Raw genomic sequence first — 25502 nt, forward strand, 5'->3', positions numbered from 1 at the left:
ACTACGCACTGGTTCTCTTGCTCACTGGTCAGTGGGCTCTTTACGGATTCGATCTTGCAACTTGTTAGAGATCATTAAATATATATTTTCTTACTTCCGGGGTCGGTCAGTGAGTTGAAATACTTATTATGTAAAACACTTCCGATGTTCTCAAATTGTTACGAAGTATAAACCTTCAAAACCTATAACCCATAGCCTAGTCAATTTTTTCATAGATTCCTCTCGATCCCCAGCAGTTTCTATAAAGAAAATAACATTATTGACTGAAGTAGGTACGTTATGAAACCATGAATTAAATATTTTTAAAAATCCAATACATAGTTAGGTAAAGGTCGCGCAATGAAAGTTGATGTGAACACAGAAATGAAAGATAGTGTGTATTGGTGCATTTCTGAGGCAACAGGCATTGCACAACGTCTACGAGAAACAACCGTTTGTCTTGCTTACGCCTACGTATTGTACATATAGCGAAAAGAGGACAACATGCGTATACTTTGATGTCGATTTAAACATTTGAAACATTCTGTTTCTAAACAATGCGTCTGTGTGAGTATTGCTTTGCCTCAACTCTTGTTAACACATTTATACTTACATTTCTTTCATTGGTTTTACAATACAGTGTAGACACGTCGTACAAAATGGCAAATATGATTTTTTTTTTAAATTTTTGCTCCTAACTGGAACAAATAGGGTTCCACAGAATGAAGGATATATTATTGATACACGTTTTTACGAGTAACGGTTTTTCAAACATATTGGGTCCTTGCACTGGATAAAAGAGGTATATGAAGAGAAAACATAACGAGCTTTTTTAATAGACGCGGGATGGAACCCATGACCCACGGTTTCAGATATAAGCCTATAAATAAAAAAGGAAAAGACCGAGAAGTTTGGCGCTAACTAAAACTAGAAAAATACCTCGGCCATACGATATACCCACCTACATTGCAAAAATATGTTGCATTTCGTGACTTATGAATATTCCTGATCGATATGAGTGGAGTTTTACTTAAGTGTATTGCATAGCAGTCAATAAACTGCAGTTCACCCTAATGGTAACTGACCTCTGATAGGGGATGGCAAATAAAAAAGAAAAAGTTGAATAATACTTTAGATCAGTGGCGACCGGTGAGTTATTTTACTGGGAGTTCACTTTTTTTTAAAGTACCTATGTTATTGTTCATTTGTATGAGAAATCCATTATTCTGTTTTTCATCGACACAAATTTTTCAATCAGACGTTTGTTGAAGTCAGGAATGTCTTGTATCATTCTTTTTTGGATACTGAGCATATATAATGCGTTCAATCTTGGTTTCGTGATGGTGTTTCTGCTAAAACACTTGATCCGTTTGAGTGTGGAAACACATATTTCACTTTCCACTGATCTCATCGGAATAGTGCAAATAATTAAGTTTAATAGTAAAACCGTTTTCGTAAATGTGTCGGTGCCGATCAATGACATATTAAATGGACAACTCACTTCATACCGGCGCGCACGAGAAATTGTGCATGAAAGTCATTCACAGATGTATAGATAGATGTCACGTGACCATATGACGTATCCATTTCCATTATGCGATACAAGCTTCGAGAATTTATAGTAATATAACCTTTATTGTAATGGCGTATTAGTGTCATGACTCATTGCGTTAGAAACAGATTCTCGGTTACTTACGACTTCTCAGATATTAGACGCAAGTGAGCCAGGCGATCACAGGCGACTGTCCAATGGTTTCTGTCATTGCATCTTAAAATGGCATTTTATAAATAATAAATAATACTAACACATGAAAAGTCATATCCCATCTTTCTTGGAGTGTTTAGTAGATTTTTTTTACAATTTTTAACTAGGCACATTGGCATTTTGTAACACAATAATAACGGTGGAGTCGAAACCTGACAGTCAGAAGTTTTGTATGGGCAGACCCAGCGGTGTTGCCAGACCGCTTGCAAGCAGAATGTTCATTTGAGCGTAGGATACTGATATTAAAATATGAATTTCGCCATCCGGCAGACCCGACACAAAGTGAGTGTCATTTTATTTTCTAGATGCTTCGTCCATATTAATGTCATTGGTGCCGATACAAGTCGTGAGCGGCGCTTGAAGAAGTATTGCTATCTCACGCTATCACCTTCAGACGAATATTATTGCTGTCTCACGCATTCTCATTGCAAGGCATGATTGCTTGAGCGATCGAGAGAACGCGCTCCTGGACGGCATTTGGCAAAGCGAAACCTTATTAGATAATAATAATTTTGATACCATTGTGAAATATTTTTTACTATACGTATGTATCCTTTTTCTAAATGTGGCAAAACGTATTTTAAAAAATCACGTTTGCAATATATTATGTATATGCAATAAAATTAAGTGCATTTTTATTTTATAAGTTACGAAATAGATCCATCAGTTTTGGCGCCAAACTTTATACTCGGCTTGTTCCAATGATTAGTTATGGGCTATGGCGTAGGTCATGGGTATATTATGTCCGAGTATAATGTAATAAAAGAAGCTATTTCTATAAGAATAAATATATTTATATGTCTCGGTAGGTAGATATTTTATCGGTAATTTCTATTTCGGTCATTGACTGCAGAGTTTAAAACTGATATTACCAGAGGCGACTAGAAAATCGAATCAAGTTAATATAATGATGCCGTCTGATTACATTAATTTCTCTTTTATGCAACCAGCTAGCTATACCTATTGGTTGCGATGACAAGACTGACGATCAATATTGCAATTGATACCTTTGATTAAATCAACAACCGTGAAGAATGACTTATATTTAAAACCGCTACGACAATGGATTATTATTTACATAAAAAACAGAATGAATAATAAAATATTGTAAGTGTCAATTTGATTTTTTCATGATTTATTTTCATACACATTAACCACCTTACTTCTAATTCCACTTAATTTAATTTCTATAATTAGAAAAATGTACCAATATTGGGTGTGCGTATGTTTTGTATTTTGACAAGTTACTTTTAAAATAAAATAAAATAAAATAAAATAAAATAAAATAAAGATTTAAAATTACCTACTTATCAAAATATATCTATTAAAATTATATAACAAATATGAAAATCACATAACAGATTAATAAATAGAATTCAGATAGGCTATTCTCCAATATACTACATTTTGACGCAGGGTTTTGAATATGTGAGTGTCCTACGAAAATGAATCACATATCCAGTTTCTCCACACCCATTATGTATTTCAGTTCCAATTATTACTGAGTTCCCTGATGAAAATGCATTAGATTGTTAACTAGTTTTAGAAATCAAATTGGTATAATTAAAAATAATAACTAAAGATAATTATTAGGCTGGTATTGTGCTACTAATTTGTCTATTAGGCTCTATATTTCTAATTGCCTACATGACCCTGCGTCAGGAATCTCCACCCCGAATTCTGGAAACCACAGTACGGTTCACAGAACAGATTAATAAGATAGAAATGCGAAATCCAGTCGCCATAGGCGAAAATTTTGAAGCCAGTTTTAGAAGAAGCAATAACGGCCAAGCCATAAAATACAAAGTCCACTAGTGTTCTTAAATATTGCCAATAATGAATGCACGTTTCGTTTACGTTACAAACTTTAATGCGTAATATGACACAGACGTAAAAAATTAACATAGCATGATTCTTTAATACGTGTTTAAGAAGGTATATTCCATATTTACCCACACTTGATAATAATGGTGGAGAGGGTTCAGAAGAAATTCTTGACACTCCTTTACTTGAGGTTGTATGGATACCTACTATCCGTGGCTTTATCCAACTGACTTTTTCTTAGGTATGCTTACATACTGCAGTCTGCAATTTAGAAGAGATCTTTATTTAGCTACTTTTTTTCAATTTATACGAGATATAAATGAGAATTCTGCCATTCTGGGCAGTGTTGACTTGTGTGTTTCTGATAACAATCTTAGAAATAGAGAGCATCGGTTGCTTATTCTCCCAAGGTGCAGAACCAACTTGCCACTGGTAATGCCAATTGGGAGGGCGATAACTATGTTCAACCATATTGCTTCAGGTGTTGATATATTCCGCTTGCGTGAGAGTGAGTTTAGGTGGACGTTATTTTATAAATTCTTAAAATAGTGTCTCCTTAGCAAACTCGGTGTACTTCTTTGAACTTTTGTAGATGTATAATTGTATTTTCACTGCTTTTGTATGTTTATATTATGTTCTATTTTTACCACATTTTTATTAGCTCGTATTCTTATTTGTCCCGTACAGATTTTTTTCCTGCGCAGTAAAAATTTTTTACCTTTAATTTTTTCTAGTTCAATATTTTTAACTAACTTCCCGACTAGCTAGAAACTTTTAGAATATATCAGAACACGACGACAGTGCATTATTTAAATGAATGCAACTTTTGGCCATCTTTAAGCAGAATTGAATTCATTTTCAGTTAATTCTGTTTTGTATGTTTCGGAAAAAAATCGTTAAAAGTAATATTTACTACTCACTATTATTGGTTGTTAAGTGGGTCCTAGCAACTAAATTATTAATATATACGTGCGTTACTATGGGAATTAATATGAAATGTCAAAATGACATTTCCGTATTCTATAATATTTATTCAGTATTTCTATCAAGTACAATAAAAAGTTTTTATTAATACATAAAATTGTCAAGTTTATAATATGATTCAACAGAAAATTTAAAAACGTGGTATCCAAAAAGTTCTTTTTATCTTGTAATTATTATATTTTAATTTTTATCGTTTGTATTACTTTTTTCTTTATAATAATGTCTCATGTCATGTTGTGAACGTCTTAAACTTATAATTTGTAATGTCCAAAATATGTTAAAAATTAATTAAAATTGAAATATATTATAACAGCTATACCCATTTCCTTTATTTGTATGTTACCTATATGAATGATCCGCTGAGTACGAGCACATATTTTTACTTTACAATAATGATCCGTACCTTTCTAATGCCTCTCCCGTGTGATTGTCCTCCCGGAAAAGAAGTGCCATCCAGCGCTCGAAATGGAATATTTTACGAACCGGAGCGCTCAATATTTTATGAAAATGTTAACATAGTTATCTAATTGCTTGTGTATTTTTTAAAAATAAGTGTGTTATGCCGTGTCCACATTGGCAACAAGTTGCTGGCAACCTCATTAAATTTCGATTAAAATAATTTTTGGTCAAACAAATTTTGATAAATATCGTGAAATTTAATGAGGTTACCAGTGTGGACAAAACTTTTAGATTTTTACGTTAAATGGCAAATCTAGCTCACTGTCAAATTAACATGTCCACGAGACGGAGCGATAATTTTGGTGATTTTATGAACCGGAACGGCGCTCCGGTGCGTTCCGGTCCATTTCGAGCCCTGGTGCCATCACTAACGTAACGTAACGTAACACTGTGTAGATACACAAATGTATACAAATATTTTTCAACTATTCGTTTTGCATGTTTTATCTTCAAGCAGATATTGTTCAATTGTTATATTACAAAAGTGAACGGTTAAAGTCGAAAAGATAATTAAACGGATACGACAGTATGCCTTATTTTTAATTAAGATCTCTACTAATTAATATTTTACACTGTTTTGATTAAATCTTTCTATTGTTTTAAATGTTTACTTCATTTTCGACCTTTGCTTAATGTATTACGCATGACGTCGGCTGATGGGCGTGCATTTAAAAATTGAAATTAGTCGCGCCATTAGGACAAAAGAAAGTCCATCAAGCCAGCGAGTGCATCTGAAATAACGACTCGGTACTGCATCTGTATAATGAGGCATGCAACCTGCCACCGTCAGTCATGCCTCACGGAATAACCGACAGTAATTTATGTTACTGCCCTCAAATGGTGTGTCGCAGTGAAATGAATTCTTCAATAAGCCAAGATGTATATCAAATGACAGTCGCGCACAGAAGGGTCTGAACCCCCAGACATTGGGTATCGTCCGGCTATATGAAGCCGTATTCTTTGCGTACCACGACCTCAATTTTATTAGTATTAACTTATCTATGAAAAGTTAGGTATGTTATACCATCATTTTGCTTCTCAGTATCTACCACATTTAAACACAATACAATAAACCATATTTTCTACTAAATTAAGTAAAAGTATTGACCACCAACTTTCATCTAAGAATATTATTGAATATTAATTGTTTAACTAATAACTTTTAAAGACTGATATCATAGATACACCTCATTAGTTAACTCCATTAATTCCCAATATGTTACCATTGTTCCCGGAATGGACGATTTTACACCTCTTGAGTATAGTATTTTTAATGTTTATAATTACTAATAATCTATTATTAGGTTTTGACGATTTTTATACGGTTATCGAGTGTATTATTATTGATAAGGTAGGAAGTTTTTTTACAAATACTTCAAGTAACTATTCATAATTTTATTATATATTTTTTATTGTGATCCTTGACTTAATAGGTAGGTGATAAAGTTTTTACATACTTTATTGTGTTGATTTTTTATATAAGTTAGAGTTAATTGTATTCGTTGTCACATAGTTACATAGTACCTGAAGATGCCGAAAGGTGAAACCCGGGTCGCAAAAACGTCTCAAACGGAATAGTATAACACTTAAATCCATTAGAATTTAAATTCATATTCCATCAAGTACCTTCAGTCGATAGTATTAATATTAACACTGACTTCATATTTCACAAAAATATTATATATTTCAACCACATGTAGGTACTCACTTTTTCTTGCATGCGGCTATGGTCTCCTCTATTTGGAAGTATCAACGTTTTTAATCGGACTCAAGTAATGATCTACCAGCGGCATTTTTTTTAATTGTAGGAAGCCCTGGCTTCATAATGAAGTGTCAGAAATTTAAAGATTCCCGTATTTTTCATAATCCGAGATTTTTAAAGTGTAAAGAGTAAATAAATCATTGCATCACAAATCTATGACTGTATTTTAAAACTCATTCTTGTGATTATTTACACCTCTATCGCAGGACACCACGTATGTACCCTTAACCTAGACGTCAATCTAAATGAATATTTGCGAGTTAATTTGTTTGGGAATTGATTAACTTGGCTGTTACATTAATGCTGGCCGGTAAAAAAAAATATTTTTATTTAAACCATTGACAATGCCTTAAATCGCTGGTAATCCAATGTAGTGTGACGATGCACTGACGCTGAAACAACTAACGAAATATTGATCATTTTCTTGAACTAATAATTTGACATGGTTGACTTGAGAAAACGTAACTGTCCGTGTATTTTTTAAACTTGCAGTCAGGCATATTTTAATTTGATATACGATAGGTATGTAGCGAATTAATGGTTGACGCAACTGCATCTGGTAAAGAATGTACGAGTACACAAAGATACATTTACCATATTCAAGCCCAAGTCTCTTTCTTCCTTAGTCCAAGATTCTTTTACCTTCGATTTGTTAAATATAAATGTAATAAAAAAATAACCTACCATTATAATTCGACTGTGTTTAGGAAAAAGGACGTAACCCTCACTGAAAAATTTTACAGGAGAGGCAAAAAACGTTTTTTGAGAGTTTTTAGTTTAATATTTTTTGAAAAATAGGCACAGACATTGGGTACATGATGATTGATGATTTGGTGTAATATATTTTCGATCTAATAATAATTAAAGAAGTTATTACAAAAAAATCATTAAAATTGTGGTTAAATGCTTTTTTCCATAAATTAAAAATTAATTAATCTCAATTAAAACCTGAATTTAGATAATAATTCAGCATTTGCGGCTAACTTCCTTTTTATAGAAGGTGTATTTAGTTGTATACATTGTTAATATCTAATAAAAGCACTTTTAAAAAAATCGAGGGTTACGCCCTTTTTCCTAAACACAGTCGAATGTTAACACACTGTATATAATACGTACTGTTACTGTGAATATATACATATGCTATGTCTTGGGTGTACATTGTGATTTTTTTTTAATTGGTTGGTTTATGGCTATCAAGCATACGACGATATTATGATCTATCCTTTTTCATAACTGGCTATTGTGACCTAAAATAAAATTGTAAAATTCTTGATTACCTTTCTTCATTATTTTATTCTTATACTAGACTAATGATAGGAATAAAATGGTTTTCTAAAGACGTCTTTCACTACTTTTCTATTGTCTATAATACTTTCCAGAACTTTTGGTATTTTAAATTTATTTTTCCTCCATAAATAGTTCCAAGTAACTGCATAATATTGCGTTACAGGCAGACAGAATGCAGTCATTTACTGACTCCCAGTTCCTTTAGTTTAAAACCATGATGTGAAACCAACGTACCCGGATACAAATATATGAACTCCAGCTCTAGACTATTGAATGTCTTAATTTTTCTGCAGACACAATGATTTTGTCTTATTGCTGTGTCTGTTCTCATTTTCACTTATGTAATTGGCAAATTACAGGATTTCGAACACGTGTTGGTAGTTTGGTTAAACGTTAATAAGAGAGTGTATTCGGTCTTGGTTCAGCCCTCAGTTGGGCTGATCGACAACGAAAGACAATTTATTAAAAAATCAAACCGCTTACGGCGTCTTACGGTGAGGTCTGAGATCTTACAATAAGACTTGGTCACTATACATTAAAACAAAATAAGAATCAAACACACTATATTATAACGTTTGTTAAAAAATAGTATACTCATACCAAATAACTTCAGTTGTTTTTCAGAGCATCACATTAAAAGATGGAAAATCATCATTCGACTATGGTATCATAATAATAAATTAATATTTTTCATTGATATAAACCGTATCAGTGTCCAATCAAAAGAAAGAATTGATACTCGGTGTTAGTATCTGAATCTAAAAAAAGGTATCAATATTTAGTAAACAAATTCAGTATTTATAATAATAATACTATCAACCGAAGATACTTGATGGAATTTCAATTTAAATTCTAATGGATTCAAGCTCTGTACTATTCAATTTCGCCTGAAGATGCCGAAAGGCGAAACCCGGGTCGCAAAAAACGACTTAAATGGAATAGTACAGAGGTTGAATCCATTAGAATTTAAATTCAGTATTGTATCAAATGAAAAATATACATACCAAACTTTTAAAGTAATTCAGAGTATCGAAACTTTTTTTGACATTATCTTGAAATAATTAATCAGTCCCACTTCCTTGATATAAGGAAAATGATACGCTCATTAATATACTCATCAATTACTTCCAAGAAATTGTAAAAAATAAACGAATTCAAAGAAAGTTCACTACTTTTATTTGCTGTATGTTACTCTTTCCTTATAAGAACGTTCGTGTGTACGGCGTATGTAGGTAGTTCGTTTAAAACGTCAAAGTTATACGGAAAACATTAAATGCGAACTTTCTTTGATTCAACCGAACAAAGGACATTCCAGTTATGTCTTGATCAGAAGAAAGATACTAGCGTCATCAAATGCCAACGAGTTTCATTTGTTTATTCAGAAACAAAACAAACATACGAGTACAATATCAACTGCATCCTAAGTGATTTTATATCCGTATGATGAGTATATATTTTTTGTTATCTAAGCGTTGCATCAAAATTATTGCTTATTACGCATTCTTTAAACGTCAAAATTACACATTGTGTTTTTGATTTTGAGATTACAACGAATGAGTTTCGAGTTAATAAAAGTAGGACTACGTTTTTTTTAATCAAGTGGCGTATTTTAAAAACTGAGATATAAGTTATACATGATGCTGTGTAACGAAATATCATCATAGCCGATTCGAAAATCGAATAACAAATAAAGTTACCATTCGTTCAGTTGATAGTTAAGCTTGCTACGAAATTCACAATTGACGTCGTTATTAGTGTTAAAAAAATAGTACATATAACTACTTAACAAACAAGGTGGATCGCTTTAATTTCGATTCAGCCGACCAACCGCGTAAAGCTCTCGACTCGAAAACAAAACCGATTATTATCATTATGAACCAGTTTTGTCTGTTTTGACTTTTACGTATGTATAGTATACAATACAAATAGGTCACGAAGACTGTTTTATTTGTATTGTGGTCTGTTTGTCAGTCATTATTTCAAGTCTTTTTCAGGTGGTTGAGAAGACAGTAAAGATGGTGGTCAAAGCAAAAAGTTTATTCCATTGTACTAATTATTTTTTTCTCTTTTTTTCAGGGCTCTGATCCCAGGGTGGCAACATGTCGAGGGAAGTTGCAAAACCGAAGATGTCAGCTAAACCAAGAAATCAACAAAGAACTCAGATTAAGAGCGGGAGCTGAGAATCTATTCAAGGTAAAATACATTTATTTACGATGTTTAATGGCCCACGTGCGTCACGTAGGTCAAAATGGAGATTGTATGGTATTTTCAAAGCATACGCCTGGAACTTCCTTAAACGTTGTAGATAATCTATTTATATAATTTTGAGCCCTTGCTATCCTTTATATTTATTTTAAATATTTTTAAATTTTATAAATGCGTTTAAAAATTAATAAATCTAAAAAATCTTAACACCACTGCACATGAATGTACTGAAATATTACTATATTCTCAAACATTAGATGGAGAGGTTTAAAAGAATACTATTTTATGTAATAAAAATTCTTTATGCAGTCATCAAATTTTTAAAATAAATATAAAGGATAATACGGCTTTAAAATTATATAAATAGATTATCTACAACGTTTAAGAAATGTCCAGGCTTATGCTCTGAATATACCATAAAATCTCCATTTTGACATACTGTGCCGCATGTGGGCCCTTTAGTATAATATGTAAATGTAATGAATATATCATAACCAAATACAATATTTGATGTCATTCTATGATAATTGAGTAAAAAGAAAGAGTGCAATCCTTCGGGCTATACTAACCGGTTAATTGGCGCGTAGGCTAAAAATATCTAAATAAAATAAAAAATTATGACCAAACTAATAAATACGAGGGTGGGTCAATAATTCCTTAGAAAAAAGCATTAAAACAGTTTTTATTTTTGTATTTTTTTTTTCTCAACATAATCTCCTTGGAGCTCAATACACTTGGTTAGACGTTTCTCAATTTTTTTTAAACCGTCAGAAAAATAAGTTTTCGGAAGGTCCTCAAAATAAACATTTGTCCGATCGATGACTTCTTCATTTGAAAAAAAACGTTGTCTACTTAGCCATTTTTTTAAGTTTGGGAAAAAGAAAAAAGTCACTGGGGGCTAAATCTGGCGAATACGGTGGGTGGTCGACCAATTCAAACTTCAATTCTTCAATTTTAGCCATTGATCGTAAACATGTGTGAACACGGGCATTGTCCTGATGAAAGAGGATTTTTTCCTGTTTAAATGAGGCCGTTTTTCTTCAATTTCGTTTTTTAGCTGGTCCAATAAAGATGCATAATAATCCCCTGTTATTGTTTTTCCTTTTTTCCAAATAGTCAACGAAAATAATTTCACGTGCATCCCAAAATACAGTAGCCATAACCTTACCAGCTGATTTTACGGTTTTCGCCTTCTTTGGACATGGTTTGCCTTCGCAATCCACTGCTTTGACTGTTCTTTCATCTCAGGAGTATAGTGGTGTATCCATGTTTCATCTACAGTCACAAAGCGACGAAAAAATTCATCCGGATTGCGTTGCATGAGCGACAACAGGGCTTTAGAGGCCACCACCCTATTGCGTTTATTGTCGACTGTGAGCAAACGCGGCACCCATCTTGCAGAAATATTTTTCATGCCCAATTTGTCATGTAAAATAGAAATGACGCTACCTTTTGAGATCCCTGTAACCTCAATTATCTCACTCAACTTTAATCTTCGGTCACTTAATACCATATCGTGGATTTTATTGATCATTTCTGGTGTAGTCACCTCTACAGGACGTCCTGAGCGTGGTTCATCCTTTGTTGATGTACGACCACGTTTAAATTCATTTAACCAGTTATAAATAGTTGCAAGTGAAGGAGCAGATATGCCGTGAACTAAATCCAACTCATTTTTTATTTCCTTTGCTGTTAACCCTTTTATATTAAAATGTTTAATAACAGCTCTAAGCACAATTTTCTCCATTTTCCATTTTTCCATTTTCCACAAGCAATTTTTTTTTTAAATGTACGAGAAACACACAACAACCCGACCAATCTTATTGAAACTTCGCAGCATACTGAATCGGTAGTGCCGCTGCATGAAAACAAACCGCTTACAGTACTAGTCGCGCCACTTGTCGGCTTTTCTAAGGACTTATTGACCCACCCTCGTACTATACATATTATTATCATTATTTTTTATTATTCATTGGCACTGCAATATTATGTCGATATTGGCTACCTCAGAAAGAGGTTTCATATTTGCCAGACCCGTAATTCTCAATTCGAGACCAATTACTTCAAAAACGAATAAGCTACCACTAAAGATTGCAATACTGAATGAAAATATCAATACCGGTATTTCGGTACCTATTTCCTATTGAATATCGGTATTCGTGAAATATATGAACAAATAGAAGCATCTACAACATGGGCCTCACATTCCGAAGCGGGCCCCCACCATATTTGGCGGCCCTCCAACCTATCGCTAAGGATCAGGGCAGTGTAATGTTCTACAATACGTAGTGTTCCCTAAATAGTAATCTGTGGAACTGCAGGTTCCGGGTAAAATAAAGGGTATTCTGATTTTGTTAAGAAGAAAATCACTTGAATTGTCGGCACTTGGCATCATATTATTATGAAGAGCTTATTGCGACCCCCTTCTGTTATAGCAAAGTCATATACGACTCTTGGCCATATTGGATAAATAGTTATTTTTATTAGTCAGGAAACACGCTAAAAATAATTATAGAATTAAAATTCATTTGTGTAATGGCGCCGCAGTTGACTTTTTTTACTATTAGAGCAAATTTTTGGTGTGTGTTTATCTCACTTAACTGGTCGATCCGCTACGCCGGGCCCCTCCTAAGCCCGGGTCCCCAGGCTAGAGCCCTGCCAGTCCCCCCTTTGTGGGGGCCATGATCTACAATACACATAGACATAAAAACCTTTCTAAAATATTGATATTTTATTACAAAAATATCTAAATATGAACAAAATAATAATAAATATTGAAAAATAGGTAAAGGTAAGATAACTCGACAAGAATAACAGTTCTGTTTTATGTTTACTAATAGTTTTTATGTTTATTAATACATTTTGTTTCCTCTTTCTTGTTACCGAATATTCCGGTATTTTCTGATTTTTAAAACCGGTATTTCGATATCGAAGAATACTGGTATACCGGTATTGCAATCCCTAATAACATAACAACTCGTCCATCACTGGCGATGTTCAATACGAATAGTGCAGGCGAATAACATGTTCATATATAAATTATCAAATACACGATCATAAAAAATGTGGTATGCTCATTAATTCTGTACATTATTGTCAAATATATGAGTATATCACTATTATTTATTTAAGTAAAACTTAATTTGAGTTATTTATAATTCATATGCATGCATCGTTCGAGTTAATAATATTTTATTCAGAAGGCGTTTTCAAAGATGGCGCACGCGACGATTCCGAAATGTGCGTTCTGTCAATACATCATTTGATCACTTTCCACTGATGTTATCACCATGAGAGAGAATTTACCATAACTAACTCTTTGCTGCCCTGATACTTATACCTAATGAGAAATTCTCATATACTAAATGTACCTATACATTCAATTAAAATTTTATTTAATTTGAATTTTTCTATAATAATTCTAGAAATAAAGAAAATTAGGAACAGCACTCGACAATTTTCTGAAGACATTTATTTATTTTATTTATTTATTTAAGAATACAAAATATTATGGACATAACAAATCTAAATTCAAGATGTACACAACATGAGATTTACATTATAACAAATATTACCCTCACAAGAGAGAAGAAGAGAATATAGAATATAATAATAATAATAACAGAAAAACAAATTAAATCAAAACATACTGAAGTACAATTTAATACAGAAAAATAAAATTTTGAAAACAAAAAACCTACAATTTTACACAGAAAAATAAAGTTTCAAAAATAAAATGCAAAGTACATCACTGAAAATGTATATGTCTTTAGGTAGCGCATTTACTAATCTTGCACCATTCGCTAATGGTGCCTGATAAGCTTGACACGAGGAAACGGTTCCGATCCAGAATAAATCATGGCTGCGACCACGTAGGTAATTGGCAGGCGCATGTAAATTCAAATTTATTAGGACACCAGGATTGGAAACCATCCTCACGCTAATAAGCAAAAGTGTTTCAAGAGAAGAAGAGACCGACGAGATTCAAGAGAGTGAAAAGTAAGCATGCCTTGTAGAAAGGTAGTCGGAAAATAATCATTTGACGAATTATTGAAATACATTTATTTATATAGTTATCAATTTTTATGTGTATTTTATATAAAATAAGTGTGTTAGATTTTCTATTATTAAGATGGCCTAACTAGCTCAGACGGTCAAAATATTTGTTCCACGAGACGGAGCGATAATTTTACCAATTTCATGAGCCGTAACGGCGCTCTGGTCCATTCGAGCCCTGGATTAGAAGTTTCTTCTTATTGCGATTTGCTCGTTTAGTTAGCTACAATGTTCTTTATGAAAACCGTTGATTCTAATCACGGTTAAAACAGACTGATAACTATAATAAATACTAGGTTCTGGATTAGTAGCTTAGTGGGCAGAACCTTAACCCTGCAAACAAAAAAATATGTGTCCATAGATTGTAATTTCGCTAGGCAAAAGTACCACCCTTAAGCAGACTTAGAATGCCATTTTCTTCCATTTTTAGTTTCAAATTTTCTAAAAATTCATTAGGTACCTAATTATTACCTATTTTATTATTTATTTTCGATTATATTTAATAGACGAATATACCAACAAAAAATGCCATACCTACCATCTCGTGAGTATTTCCACAAAACCTACTCTCAAATAATGACAATTTTAGATACGAGTTGGATCAATCCTTGTGAAAATTTTGCCTTTGTGATAAACCGATATTAAAATATGTATTACAGTGCAATACAATAATAGTTATGTTAGGATATTTATGTTTCGATTATTTTTTAAACTGACGACACTGTCTATTGATGTAACAGCGTAATTTACTATGTGGAAAACCGCCACTGCTCTCAAAATTGTTATATTAATTGTAGTCGTTCCTTCATACGCCGCCTTTTAAGGTATGGCCCCCGTATGCAACGCATAACCTCCCTACCCCCAAGAGACGTCACTGCCACCAGATTCAAGGATTTTTTCCTAGATTTTATTAAATATATTTTACAAAGAATTGCTTCTCATTTTAAAACTTCAGTTTTTAATAAAATTAATAACAGAAAATGGTTATTAATATGCATAAGGTCGTCAAACAAAATATAGTGTGATCCTGGCACCATCTTAAGTTTATTTACCGAATTTAGAGAATGGCCAAAAATATTTTCGGTTTTGTTTTCATGTCAAATTTAAACAAAATGTTTAAAAATTAGTGACTGAAAATTAGCTGTGCGCAAAGATATCGTCTTATAGTCAAAAATCAACAAGATACCATAAACCTACCATAGAAAGAAATTCATCGAACATAAAACACATAGCATAGCGTAGGTAGACGTTTTGTAATTATGTACCTACACATTTAAAATAAAAAGAGTCAAGTCCAATCCATATACTTACTTATTTTGTTTGCACATACGCATTACCATTATATCATTTGTAATATTTTAAGCACATAGATATTATGTACAGTCAGCCATACATAATTATTATAACACTACAAATTTTTTCTTGACAATTTGCATGTGCTTTCTTGTATATTATTTATACCTATTCTCAAATATGATTGAATATAAAATTGCTTGCGATTCCTTAATTTGTGATGATGTATTTTTTCATCGTAGTCTTCGAGTCATGCCAGTGGAAAGAAAGCTCTCATTAGGCCGGTTATTAGTTTGTATTTTATGAACACTGCTAATAGCTGCAAAGTTTACAGTCTAGTTTTAACTTGTAATAGTGTTTAATCGAAAAATAATCACTCTTGATATCTCGTCTCTAGGCATCGAAACGTTTAAAAGAGGCATGTTTAAGTAATGTGGGTACTTGGTCTTTAGAACGACAAAGTATGGTAATTAGCACTTGTCGGTCGACCAGCTCAATAACTTTCGCTTGGCCGGTGAATGAGATCTGACTCGCATTCCATATATTCGCATTAACCCACTTCACTTTTAGAGCGAAATCATAATATTATATTAACACGTAACTATATAAGTACACTCTTATAGCAATGTGATTAAAATTTGGATTATATCAGTGTCGTGCGCAGTGGGGCGTCAGGGGGTGAAATTCGCCTTTATTAATTATGATTCTTGTCATGTCATCCCCTAGTGGAGGTCGGCCATCATAAGGGAGATATTAGAATAATAATCTGATATCCGCCTTACAACCTGCTCGTCGAACTCTACTCGTATCAATCACGGAGGTTCTTAAGCCACGAAATACACCGTCGTCCTCTGCTACGTACAAATTGCCCAATGTTGTATTTTTTCCCTCTCATAATGTTGCCGAGGTACTGTGGTTTTCAGGTTTTGATACTACGTCAGTCCTTGGAATTTTGAGGATGCGTATATACAGCTTCAACTCTCCGAGACATCCATTGATTTAGTGTCCATACTTCCATACAATAGAAAAGAATTGAGAGAAAATAACAACGAACCATACGCAGTCTCAGACCAAGGTTAAGGCTTCAACCCTTATTACTAGGTGCCAGTGGCGAAGGGTGACTTTTGGAAAGAGGTAGGCTGTAGAGATCTGATAAAAAGAGCACACTTGTCAGGTATACTTACGAGAATAGTACGATATTTACTAATAATGAATAGGTACACACTAGTAAATGACAACGACACACTAATTCAATGAAACTTCAAAAACTCATTGACGACATAATAATAAGCGATGTGTTTAAATTACGTATTTTTCAAAACATGTATACCCACCAAAAATCATTAGATAAAATTTATTTTTATTTATAAAAACAATCTATACTTACTTATTTTTTAATATTCGATTAAACGCCGTTGAAATTATTTTTTTAATTACCTAATTATTAATGATTTTGGACAAAGTGCGCAGTCGTGACAACATTATTATGCGCGAATATTTTAGGCTCTGCGATAGGAGCTTACCTTATTTCGTACAAATCAGCAGACATGCTGAGGTTACGAGACGTAAAGTCCATACGAAAAAAATTCAGAATTATTTCACACATAATCGGAGATTTATTTACGTTGAGACGTCGCGGCGTTTATTATTTATTTACGGCGCGCTGCAGTATATTTTTTAATACCTTTGCAGTTGTTTTGTAAACTGTGTAATCCTGTAATACATTCCTACATATACGACATCTCTCGTTGGCAAAATAAATTATTTTTATATAACATAAAATAATGAAGTGATTAAGTATATATATATATATGTCAATATGCAATTAAAAATATTTTTCTTAAGAAGGTAGGCTTTAAATAATCGCCTAGTATGGAGTCTTTGCCACTGCTAGGTGCCCATTTTTCCAAAATGAATTTCATAATATTCTTTGAAATTGTATATATTATGAAAGGTGAAAATATATTTAGATCAAGATACATTTTGTTTCGTGAATAATTGAGTGCCATTGTATAAAACGGTTAAAAACGAATATTTGTATAAGTATGTAATTTTTGTATTTCACCACGGATGAAAAACAAATGTAAAAAGGCTAGTGTAACTATATCCGGGGGATTTTTTGTGTGGCGTCGAAAGTAGTGACGCGTGGTCGTGTGGAATGTTGTTTTGATTAAAGCACGCAAAGTCTGTGCGGAATACAATAATATCGTATATTATACAGATACCGATATTTTTAAATACGTACAAATTACCGCTCAGTGAAATGCTGGACGAAGAATGTCTCATCTGGTCTCAATGCTATTCTAATTCGAATAAATGTTCACGGCATAATGTATAAGTTAAATCTACACGTAATCATATCACATTGTGAACACGCCACGCTACGCGATGAAACGCCACGTATGTGGAGTGACATCACATCTTATCATTTTCTTTATATATAATATAGTTTGTGTATTATTACTCAATATAAAATAATAATATTATAATATCACGCCACACACGTGGCATTTCATCGATAGCGTGGCGTATTCCTATCTGTTCTGATCTTAATACTAGTGACATAGAAAACCATTTAAACATAATTTTAATATTAAAATACAACTAAAACTAATGTATTTACCTAGAAAAGTATGCAATGATTTTAATATATTATCAACACGATAGTTTATAGCTTGATAGGAAATATGTATTTTTTGTAAAAAAAAAAAAATAGCATAAGTATTGAAAATTTTCCTGACGATGTTTTTTTCCCTCCTTGCTGGAAATCGTGCGTACGCCACTGGATTAAAGCTATTGATCTAATAGTTTTGCTTACGCTACAATCCACTGTAAATGTTGGTCGCATCTAGAAAACTCATTCATTATATTATTCACATGTGTGATTATTTGTTCCAGGCCACACACAACAGAAAACTCCGAGAGACTGTTGCTCTGGAGCTAAGTTTCGTCAACTCCAACCTGCAGCTCCTAAAAGAACAACTGGCTTCTCTCAACTCCTCGGTGGAACTCTACCAAAATGACAGGTAAAACTAGCAGAAGAATAATTTCTTCAACATGTTCGCTTTTGACATAATATATTTTAATGAGATCTCACGTGACACCCCCTATGCAGTGCTATACGGTGAAGGGCTGAAGAGTTTCTTATCTCACTGATAGGATTATGATACATCATTATGGAACTAAAATTCTGATTATATTTAGATGCATGTCGCGTACTGTCACGTTGTCACTGCGACAATTAGTCTATGGTTTCGTCATTTTGCACAATATTTTGAACGAACATGATCTCTGTAAATTCAATGATGGAGTAACCTAGTAACGAGTCTCTGTAAATTCAATATCAGTGATGTCCCTAGACAAAATGCCGCCCCATTTTTGTGTACAATATTTTTCATCATCCGTGTTCGTGTCTTTTCTGGTCACCAAGGACATTGAAGGGCAACGGAAGTAAACAAGACATCTCAAACCCGACAAAAAATACAGTCATGTTAAAACTTTTAGGTTAATTAATAAATTTTGTTTTTAACCAGTGAGCTGATTGTTTTAAAGAAAAGATATTTTCGTTATTAAGCACTCAGTTTAGGTAGCTATTTCTATGTATACCAAATGATTCTCCTCGATTTGCCGCTCTTCGAGAAACTGTCGCCGGTTACCGCGCGGTAATTTGTGTCGAAAATACGGAATGAAAAATAGACAGATGTTTGTTGGATTCTAGGTGCGCTTTTATTCCTTGATTTCTAGACGCGTGGTTTTTAACCCGGCCCCTACCTCATTTTGGTTGCAATTGCGATCTTTTTGAGAAATTTTGTATTCAGTAAAAAATATTTTTCACATTCACTGCTTGAATAGATTTTTTGTCAAAAACGTAGAAAAGAAAATTTGGCTTTAAACATCTACGTGTTTCTGTCGGCATTTTGTCAAACATAACGAGCCGCCGAATTTATTGAAATTTTTAACAATCGTTGATCGTCTGTCAGTGCCGAGACGTCGGTCGTTAGTAACGGGGTTACGACAGCGCGATGCTAACGCGCCGTTACGAATCACCCCCCGTTGCCAAAGCGATCCGTTATGCCTATCTATTGCAAAACAATTTAGCGCCAGTTTTACCGACCGCTCTCAGAATTACACGCCCTCCCAGCCGAGATGCGGTTTTTGGCATAATATAATTAGAAATCAGCCAGCTTGTGGTGTATGTAAATCGGGAGAATTGTTTATTAACCCATATACTATAACAGTGTTTCTTAACCAGAGACCATTTGGCACCCTGAGAGTCAACGGTAAAAAATCAACTTTTGGAGAGCCAATCCACAGTAGATTAAAATTTAATAAGTAAATTATTCTAGTCATCATCAACCGCTTCACGTACACCCACCGAATTTTATCAGTTCGTCTATCAAGCGGGTTCCAGGGCGTCAACTGTTTGCGTTTAGTGCCACTGTATGATGGCATTTTTCCAGCGGCTATCCACTCGCCGAGCGATATGTCTAGCTCATTTCCATTTGATCTGCTTACCGACCTCTATCACATCGCGTACTCTTGCAAGTTCCTTATCCATTGATTTATTTCGTGGTCTATTCGCATTATGAACAACATGCACCTTTATATGTCACGTTGCGCAACTAGTAATCTTTACATTTCTGTTACATTAACATCCCATGTTAATTACAAATACTGTCATACAGTGGTACACAGGAGGCACTAAGCGACCACAGGGACGTCTTGACATCTGTTTGATGGCCAAGTTCATAATGTTCGGTGAATTTACGTGGCAACGAAGAACTAGGGACCGAGAAGAATGGAGAGCCTTCATCTAGCAGTAGATTGACTGAATATATTCAGAATAGGTTTTTATTTGGGTTTCTACTTATTCTACATATTAGTAGGTCTAAACAATGTTAGAGCTTACAAAATAGTTAACTTCTGCAAATAGTTCTGCTTGTAGATTACAATTATCTTTGAAAGTCAAACAGAAATTCTTTTTCATAAAGCAATCAATCGTAATCGCTTTATTCAATCAGTATTGGCATAATTAATATATTTTCCTAATACCGCAAATTCAATAGTAAAACCAACACAAAGTGCATTCCTATTAAACCGTAGACATGATTGCAATTTTAGAAATGTTAAATAAAAAGCTCGCATAAAAATCCTCGTTATTAAACGTTTGTTGATATTGCTGACGGTAAAACGTGTTCAGCGAGATTGCAACATTTAAATTATACCCGTTGTAAGTAAGGAGCTTTCTCATTTCCTGTCTTAGACAGGAGCTTTCAAGGTTTACGTATAATTCAAGAATTAATTGATTTAGGTGATATATATATAAGTATATAATTTATTCTCTCACTGGATCATAATTCAATTGCTTTTGATTCTTATTCCAATAACTGACGATCTTAGCCCGGATGATTTGAATGTGTGATAGAATTCTCCAAGGCGCATATGCATCTCTTTTTTAATTCAGTGGTACGCAGTTGCTAATCAGTGACCCGTCGACATAAATATCCTTTTTCCGAATAAATTACTAATTACACTATCTTAAGTGTTTTAAATTCTGTCAAGAAAAGGCTACCATCTTGGAATAGAAAGTATGCCACAATCTTAAGTGTTGCGTATATTCTTACTCATAAGTATAAATATGCCCTTTTACACTATCTTTCCTTCAACGCTCGTCATACCTATTGTAATTTATAAACGAAACATATTGCTTTTAAAATTAACAAGTAATATTTCTAATAACTAAAGGTAATATTTTTTTTACGAATAATTAATTACATTAAAATTCGTAAATGTAAATTCAAAACAATGTCCGCGACTCTCGCTTGGTCTCCCCCCCCTGTAAATAGATCGCGACGATGTTGTGGCACCTGTAGATCCAGTTGGAAAAATCAGGTATCTATCTGTTCACCTTTCCAGTTGCAAAAATAAATAAATACCTCTTCAATTATACTTATCCAACCACTATTTATAATGGGTATGATATCAAGTATCACTAATTATCGACAATCAAAACGGTGAATATTTGCGTGGCTGGGTAATATTAAATTTTTCTACCATGTGCATTTTTATTGAGTAATAGATGGAATTTTCATGTTTTTTTTTAAATTTTAATTAATATACGTATGAATAAATATAAGTATTAAGGTTTCAAAACTAAAATATTCTGCAGTTGGCACGATTGCGTGCATGAATCAAACACGTTTAGAAGCTTCTGAATTCTGCTGATTTTTTATGCGCAAGTAAGATCTGCGCCTGCGCATTAGAACGATAATGGCGAACTTGCCGGTAAAAAAACGATCTACTGATTTTGACGTTAACTGATTTTCAATACGTCCTGTCAAAATAGTGTAAAATGACAACATCGCGTCTCGTTTACTCTTGAAAAATGAGATTGGAGAGACAGTTATTGTCGCGATAGTTTAAAATAAGCAATTATGCAAGCAAGCATGGAATTACCATGCACTTGTACAGGTGATATAATACATGTTTCTACATATATTTTCTTACTGTGCACAGTAAATCCATGCACGTGTAAACGGGGTTTAATACTTGACTTCTTTTATATACTTAACTATTATGATACATCATATTTCATGTAACATCGTTGGTACCGTACATATGGGTATTATACCCATTTAGATCAATTAACACAATCGTCAAAATATTTTTTCATTAAATTCAAAGCTTCTCTTCTCTTCTCACAATAAATCCAATATATTTACCATAATTTAACCATTTATTTAACATCTCTTTGAGCATTGAGGCTAAGTTTTAATAATGATGTATCGCTTATATACTAATAATAATAATTGTCCAGGAATGTGGTTCGCACAGTTTAACTTTTCGATGAATGAAAAAATATGATAATGAAAAAGTGTGACACAGCTTTCAGCTTTCACCTCCTGTCACTTTTTACCGCCGAACCAGTCGGCCATTTTTATCGATGATTTATCTGCATGTGAATAGATGGCAGAATGTGTCATCATATAAACTTTTTAAATTATAATTCAAACTATTATCCGCGCATTCTTTTCGGCCAGTTAAGTTTACTATTACAAAAATTTCTTGTTTATTATATGTATGGCAGCACCAGGTTGTAAATCAATACATTTTTTTTATATTCTATAAAAATAATTAATTTCCTTTCTCTATTGATATGTAAACACGAGAGAGTTTCTGATTGATTGTTTATTTCGCTACGCATGGTCAACGGTGATTGAATAAATACATTTCAATACTATTTATTATCACTGCGAATACATCACGTCTGTAGGTGCGTTACTTGATATGTATAAATAATGTTATATGATGTATGTTTTATTGGCATTTTACCGTATATGGTGCGATGCATATTATTTATTATTCAACAATAACACTGATTTTCTAAATTATCAATTATAATCGGTTTATTGACTTATGAAAGTGTTAACCATAACAACATGTTTATACTTCAATGTACCTACCTGTATTATAATTGTCTCATTCCTTGCTTTACCTCTTATCATAATTATATTATAATACCCAGCGCTAGAAATAAAAAAAAATTACAAACCGAAGCGCTCAACAATTTTCCGAAAATATGAACATAGTTATCTAATTTATTTATTTTTTTTTAAATCTTTTTTTTTAATTTTTTAAAACTTTATAAAAAAAAGCGTGTTAGATTTATTGTTATATGACATGTCGAGCACAGATGGTCAAATAATTTTTTTCTACAAGACGGAGTGATAATTTTGGAGACTTCATGAACCGGAACGGCGCTCCGGTACGCTCCGATCAATTTCAAGCCCTGTCTATACCATGCTAAATAAACCAACAACAATTAATATGCATTGAATAGAATAATATTATACACCTAGTAAATATTTTAATAAAGATCAAGATGGGTTTATTCTGCTTATTGCCAACTGATAAAAATACAGTTAAGTATTGTACGACAACATCTTCTTGGCTAAGCTTCTAGGCGCTGCTGTCTACTAAATGGGAGGAGCTTCTTAGTTTATAATGGGATTCCGGGTAAAAATGGGCGGAGCATGTTAGTTCACAGTATTAACACGTAGCCAAAAAGATGTTGTCATACAATAGTTACACAACTATTAGTAAAAAAAATAACGATACAATTATTAAGATATTTAAATTAATTGAAAAATTAGTAAAAACAAAAATTGTCATGAATTATGTAATTCCGATAGAAAAGATCATAAGTACCAGCTGAGATAATCGCATTTTTCAACATGCTATTGATATTAATTAATTTTTATTTTTCTTTCATTGGTTAAATGAAATCTGATTATATTATTGATATTGTGAAAAGTCTTAAATAGTAATATTAACCATTTTAATCGACATTTATCTTAAGAATTACCATGCTATGTTTCCAGCGCTCGAAATGGACTGGAACGCACCGGAGCGCAGCTCCTGTTCGTGAATTCCTCGAGATTATCGCTCCGTCCCGTGGAAAAATGAAAAATTGCATTAGGATTCATGAATTAACCATTTACACATTTAAATATAATTTTTAAAGTTTATGTGAAACTGAAAACTCAATTTTCATATACCTTGCCGACAACATTATGCCCAAATCTTGCATGCCACAAAACCGTCTAATCTTGGCAGGTACCTATAAAACAAAAAATCTACTAAGTACATACACTCTTTTTATATATCTAATCTTACATAAATATTTTAATATTTCCGGAAAATTATAGAGCGCTCCGGTTTGTAAAATTGCACATTTCGAACGCTGTATGTTTCCTGATTTAATTTAACCATTGATAAATCAGACAATGCTGAAAATGCCTTCAACGTAAGTTATTCTTTCGTTACATAAAGCAGCATTCATTTCACATGTCTCAACTAAAATATCAATTTCGTCAACAAAATATCATTATGATGTAAGTTCTCACTTACCTACTTATGTTTACCTTGGAATCACAAGTCACATCATATTAGTATTAGATACGAAGAGTTAAAAAAACCTTTTCTACCCTTATCAATATGGCAGACTTTTACAATTTTAACCATCTATAGTTGTTATTCGTCCTTTTCCTCTATTTTTGCACTATATAATAATATGATTATGAAAAAAAATATTATAATTTACTTTAATATCGAAATTCAGTTATTACGTTCCTCAAGAGAAATAAAAATTGTATACTAGTTTTGCAAGTAAGCAACACTGAGTTTAAAATTGTTATTATGCAAATAAACGGGAACCGGAAACAGGATTTAAAAATACAGGAGATATTTTAAGAAAATAAAGTACCTACCTATTCCAATGTGTCTAGTATGTAGTAGCCAGAGTACGTATAAAGTAGAACGTCAATGTTATAGTAATTAGTAATAATATTGCTTTGTTATGTTTACTCAACAGTAATAAATCTTTGTTTTTTTTTTTATGTTGTGGCAGTGCAGTGACTAATTATTATTATCAGTCGGTGTAAATAATGCTTTCCTATTCGCCAAAGCAATGCGCGCAACGAGGAAGAGACTGTGGTAAAGCACTGGTCAAATGAAAGAAATAATACCTACCTAATGTATATATTATTATTTCATATACATAGTGTGTATTGTGTGTATAGTGACTTGACGTAAAAAACGATGAATCCTGTAACATAGTTAGTTATAGTTACTCCCGCCGTTTACCCGCGCTCGCTTGAATTTCTTCACGTTGACATTCAGAGCACTGGGCAGAAATCACATTGCGTCAACACCCGTGAGGGCCATCGCAATGCTTTGAATCCTGTAACAGTAAAATAATCTTTTATTATATCGTTCAATAGATAATATAGGTCCATATGCACCAGTGATATTCCTAATAAAGTGCCGCCCTTACGCAGGCTGAGAATGCCATCCCCTTTTCATCTCATTTTAATATTAATTTAAATA

The 25502-nt window shown here is 33.0% G+C and overlaps 1 protein-coding gene across 3 annotated transcripts in view; it reads left to right on the forward strand.

The window, feature by feature from the left end:
• The window catches only part of Rhp (GTP-Rho-binding protein rhophilin), a 270103-nt gene that overhangs the window by 213669 nt on the left and 30932 nt on the right, over positions 1 to 25502 (forward strand). For all 3 annotated transcript variants that reach the window (XM_085961190.1, XM_085961191.1, XM_085961192.1), the window contains exons 3-4: positions 10137 to 10253; positions 18513 to 18640. In XM_085961190.1, the coding sequence (XP_085817316.1) occupies positions 10137 to 10253; positions 18513 to 18640 (245 nt within the window). The remainder of the gene's footprint in view (positions 1 to 10136; positions 10254 to 18512; positions 18641 to 25502) is intronic.

Source organism: Rhyacophila brunnea, unplaced genomic scaffold (genome assembly GCF_057557595.1).
Source record: "Rhyacophila brunnea isolate RB1 unplaced genomic scaffold, BYU_Rbru_1.0 scaffold_12, whole genome shotgun sequence".
In the NCBI taxonomy this organism is placed as follows: Eukaryota; Metazoa; Arthropoda; class Insecta; order Trichoptera; family Rhyacophilidae; genus Rhyacophila; species Rhyacophila brunnea.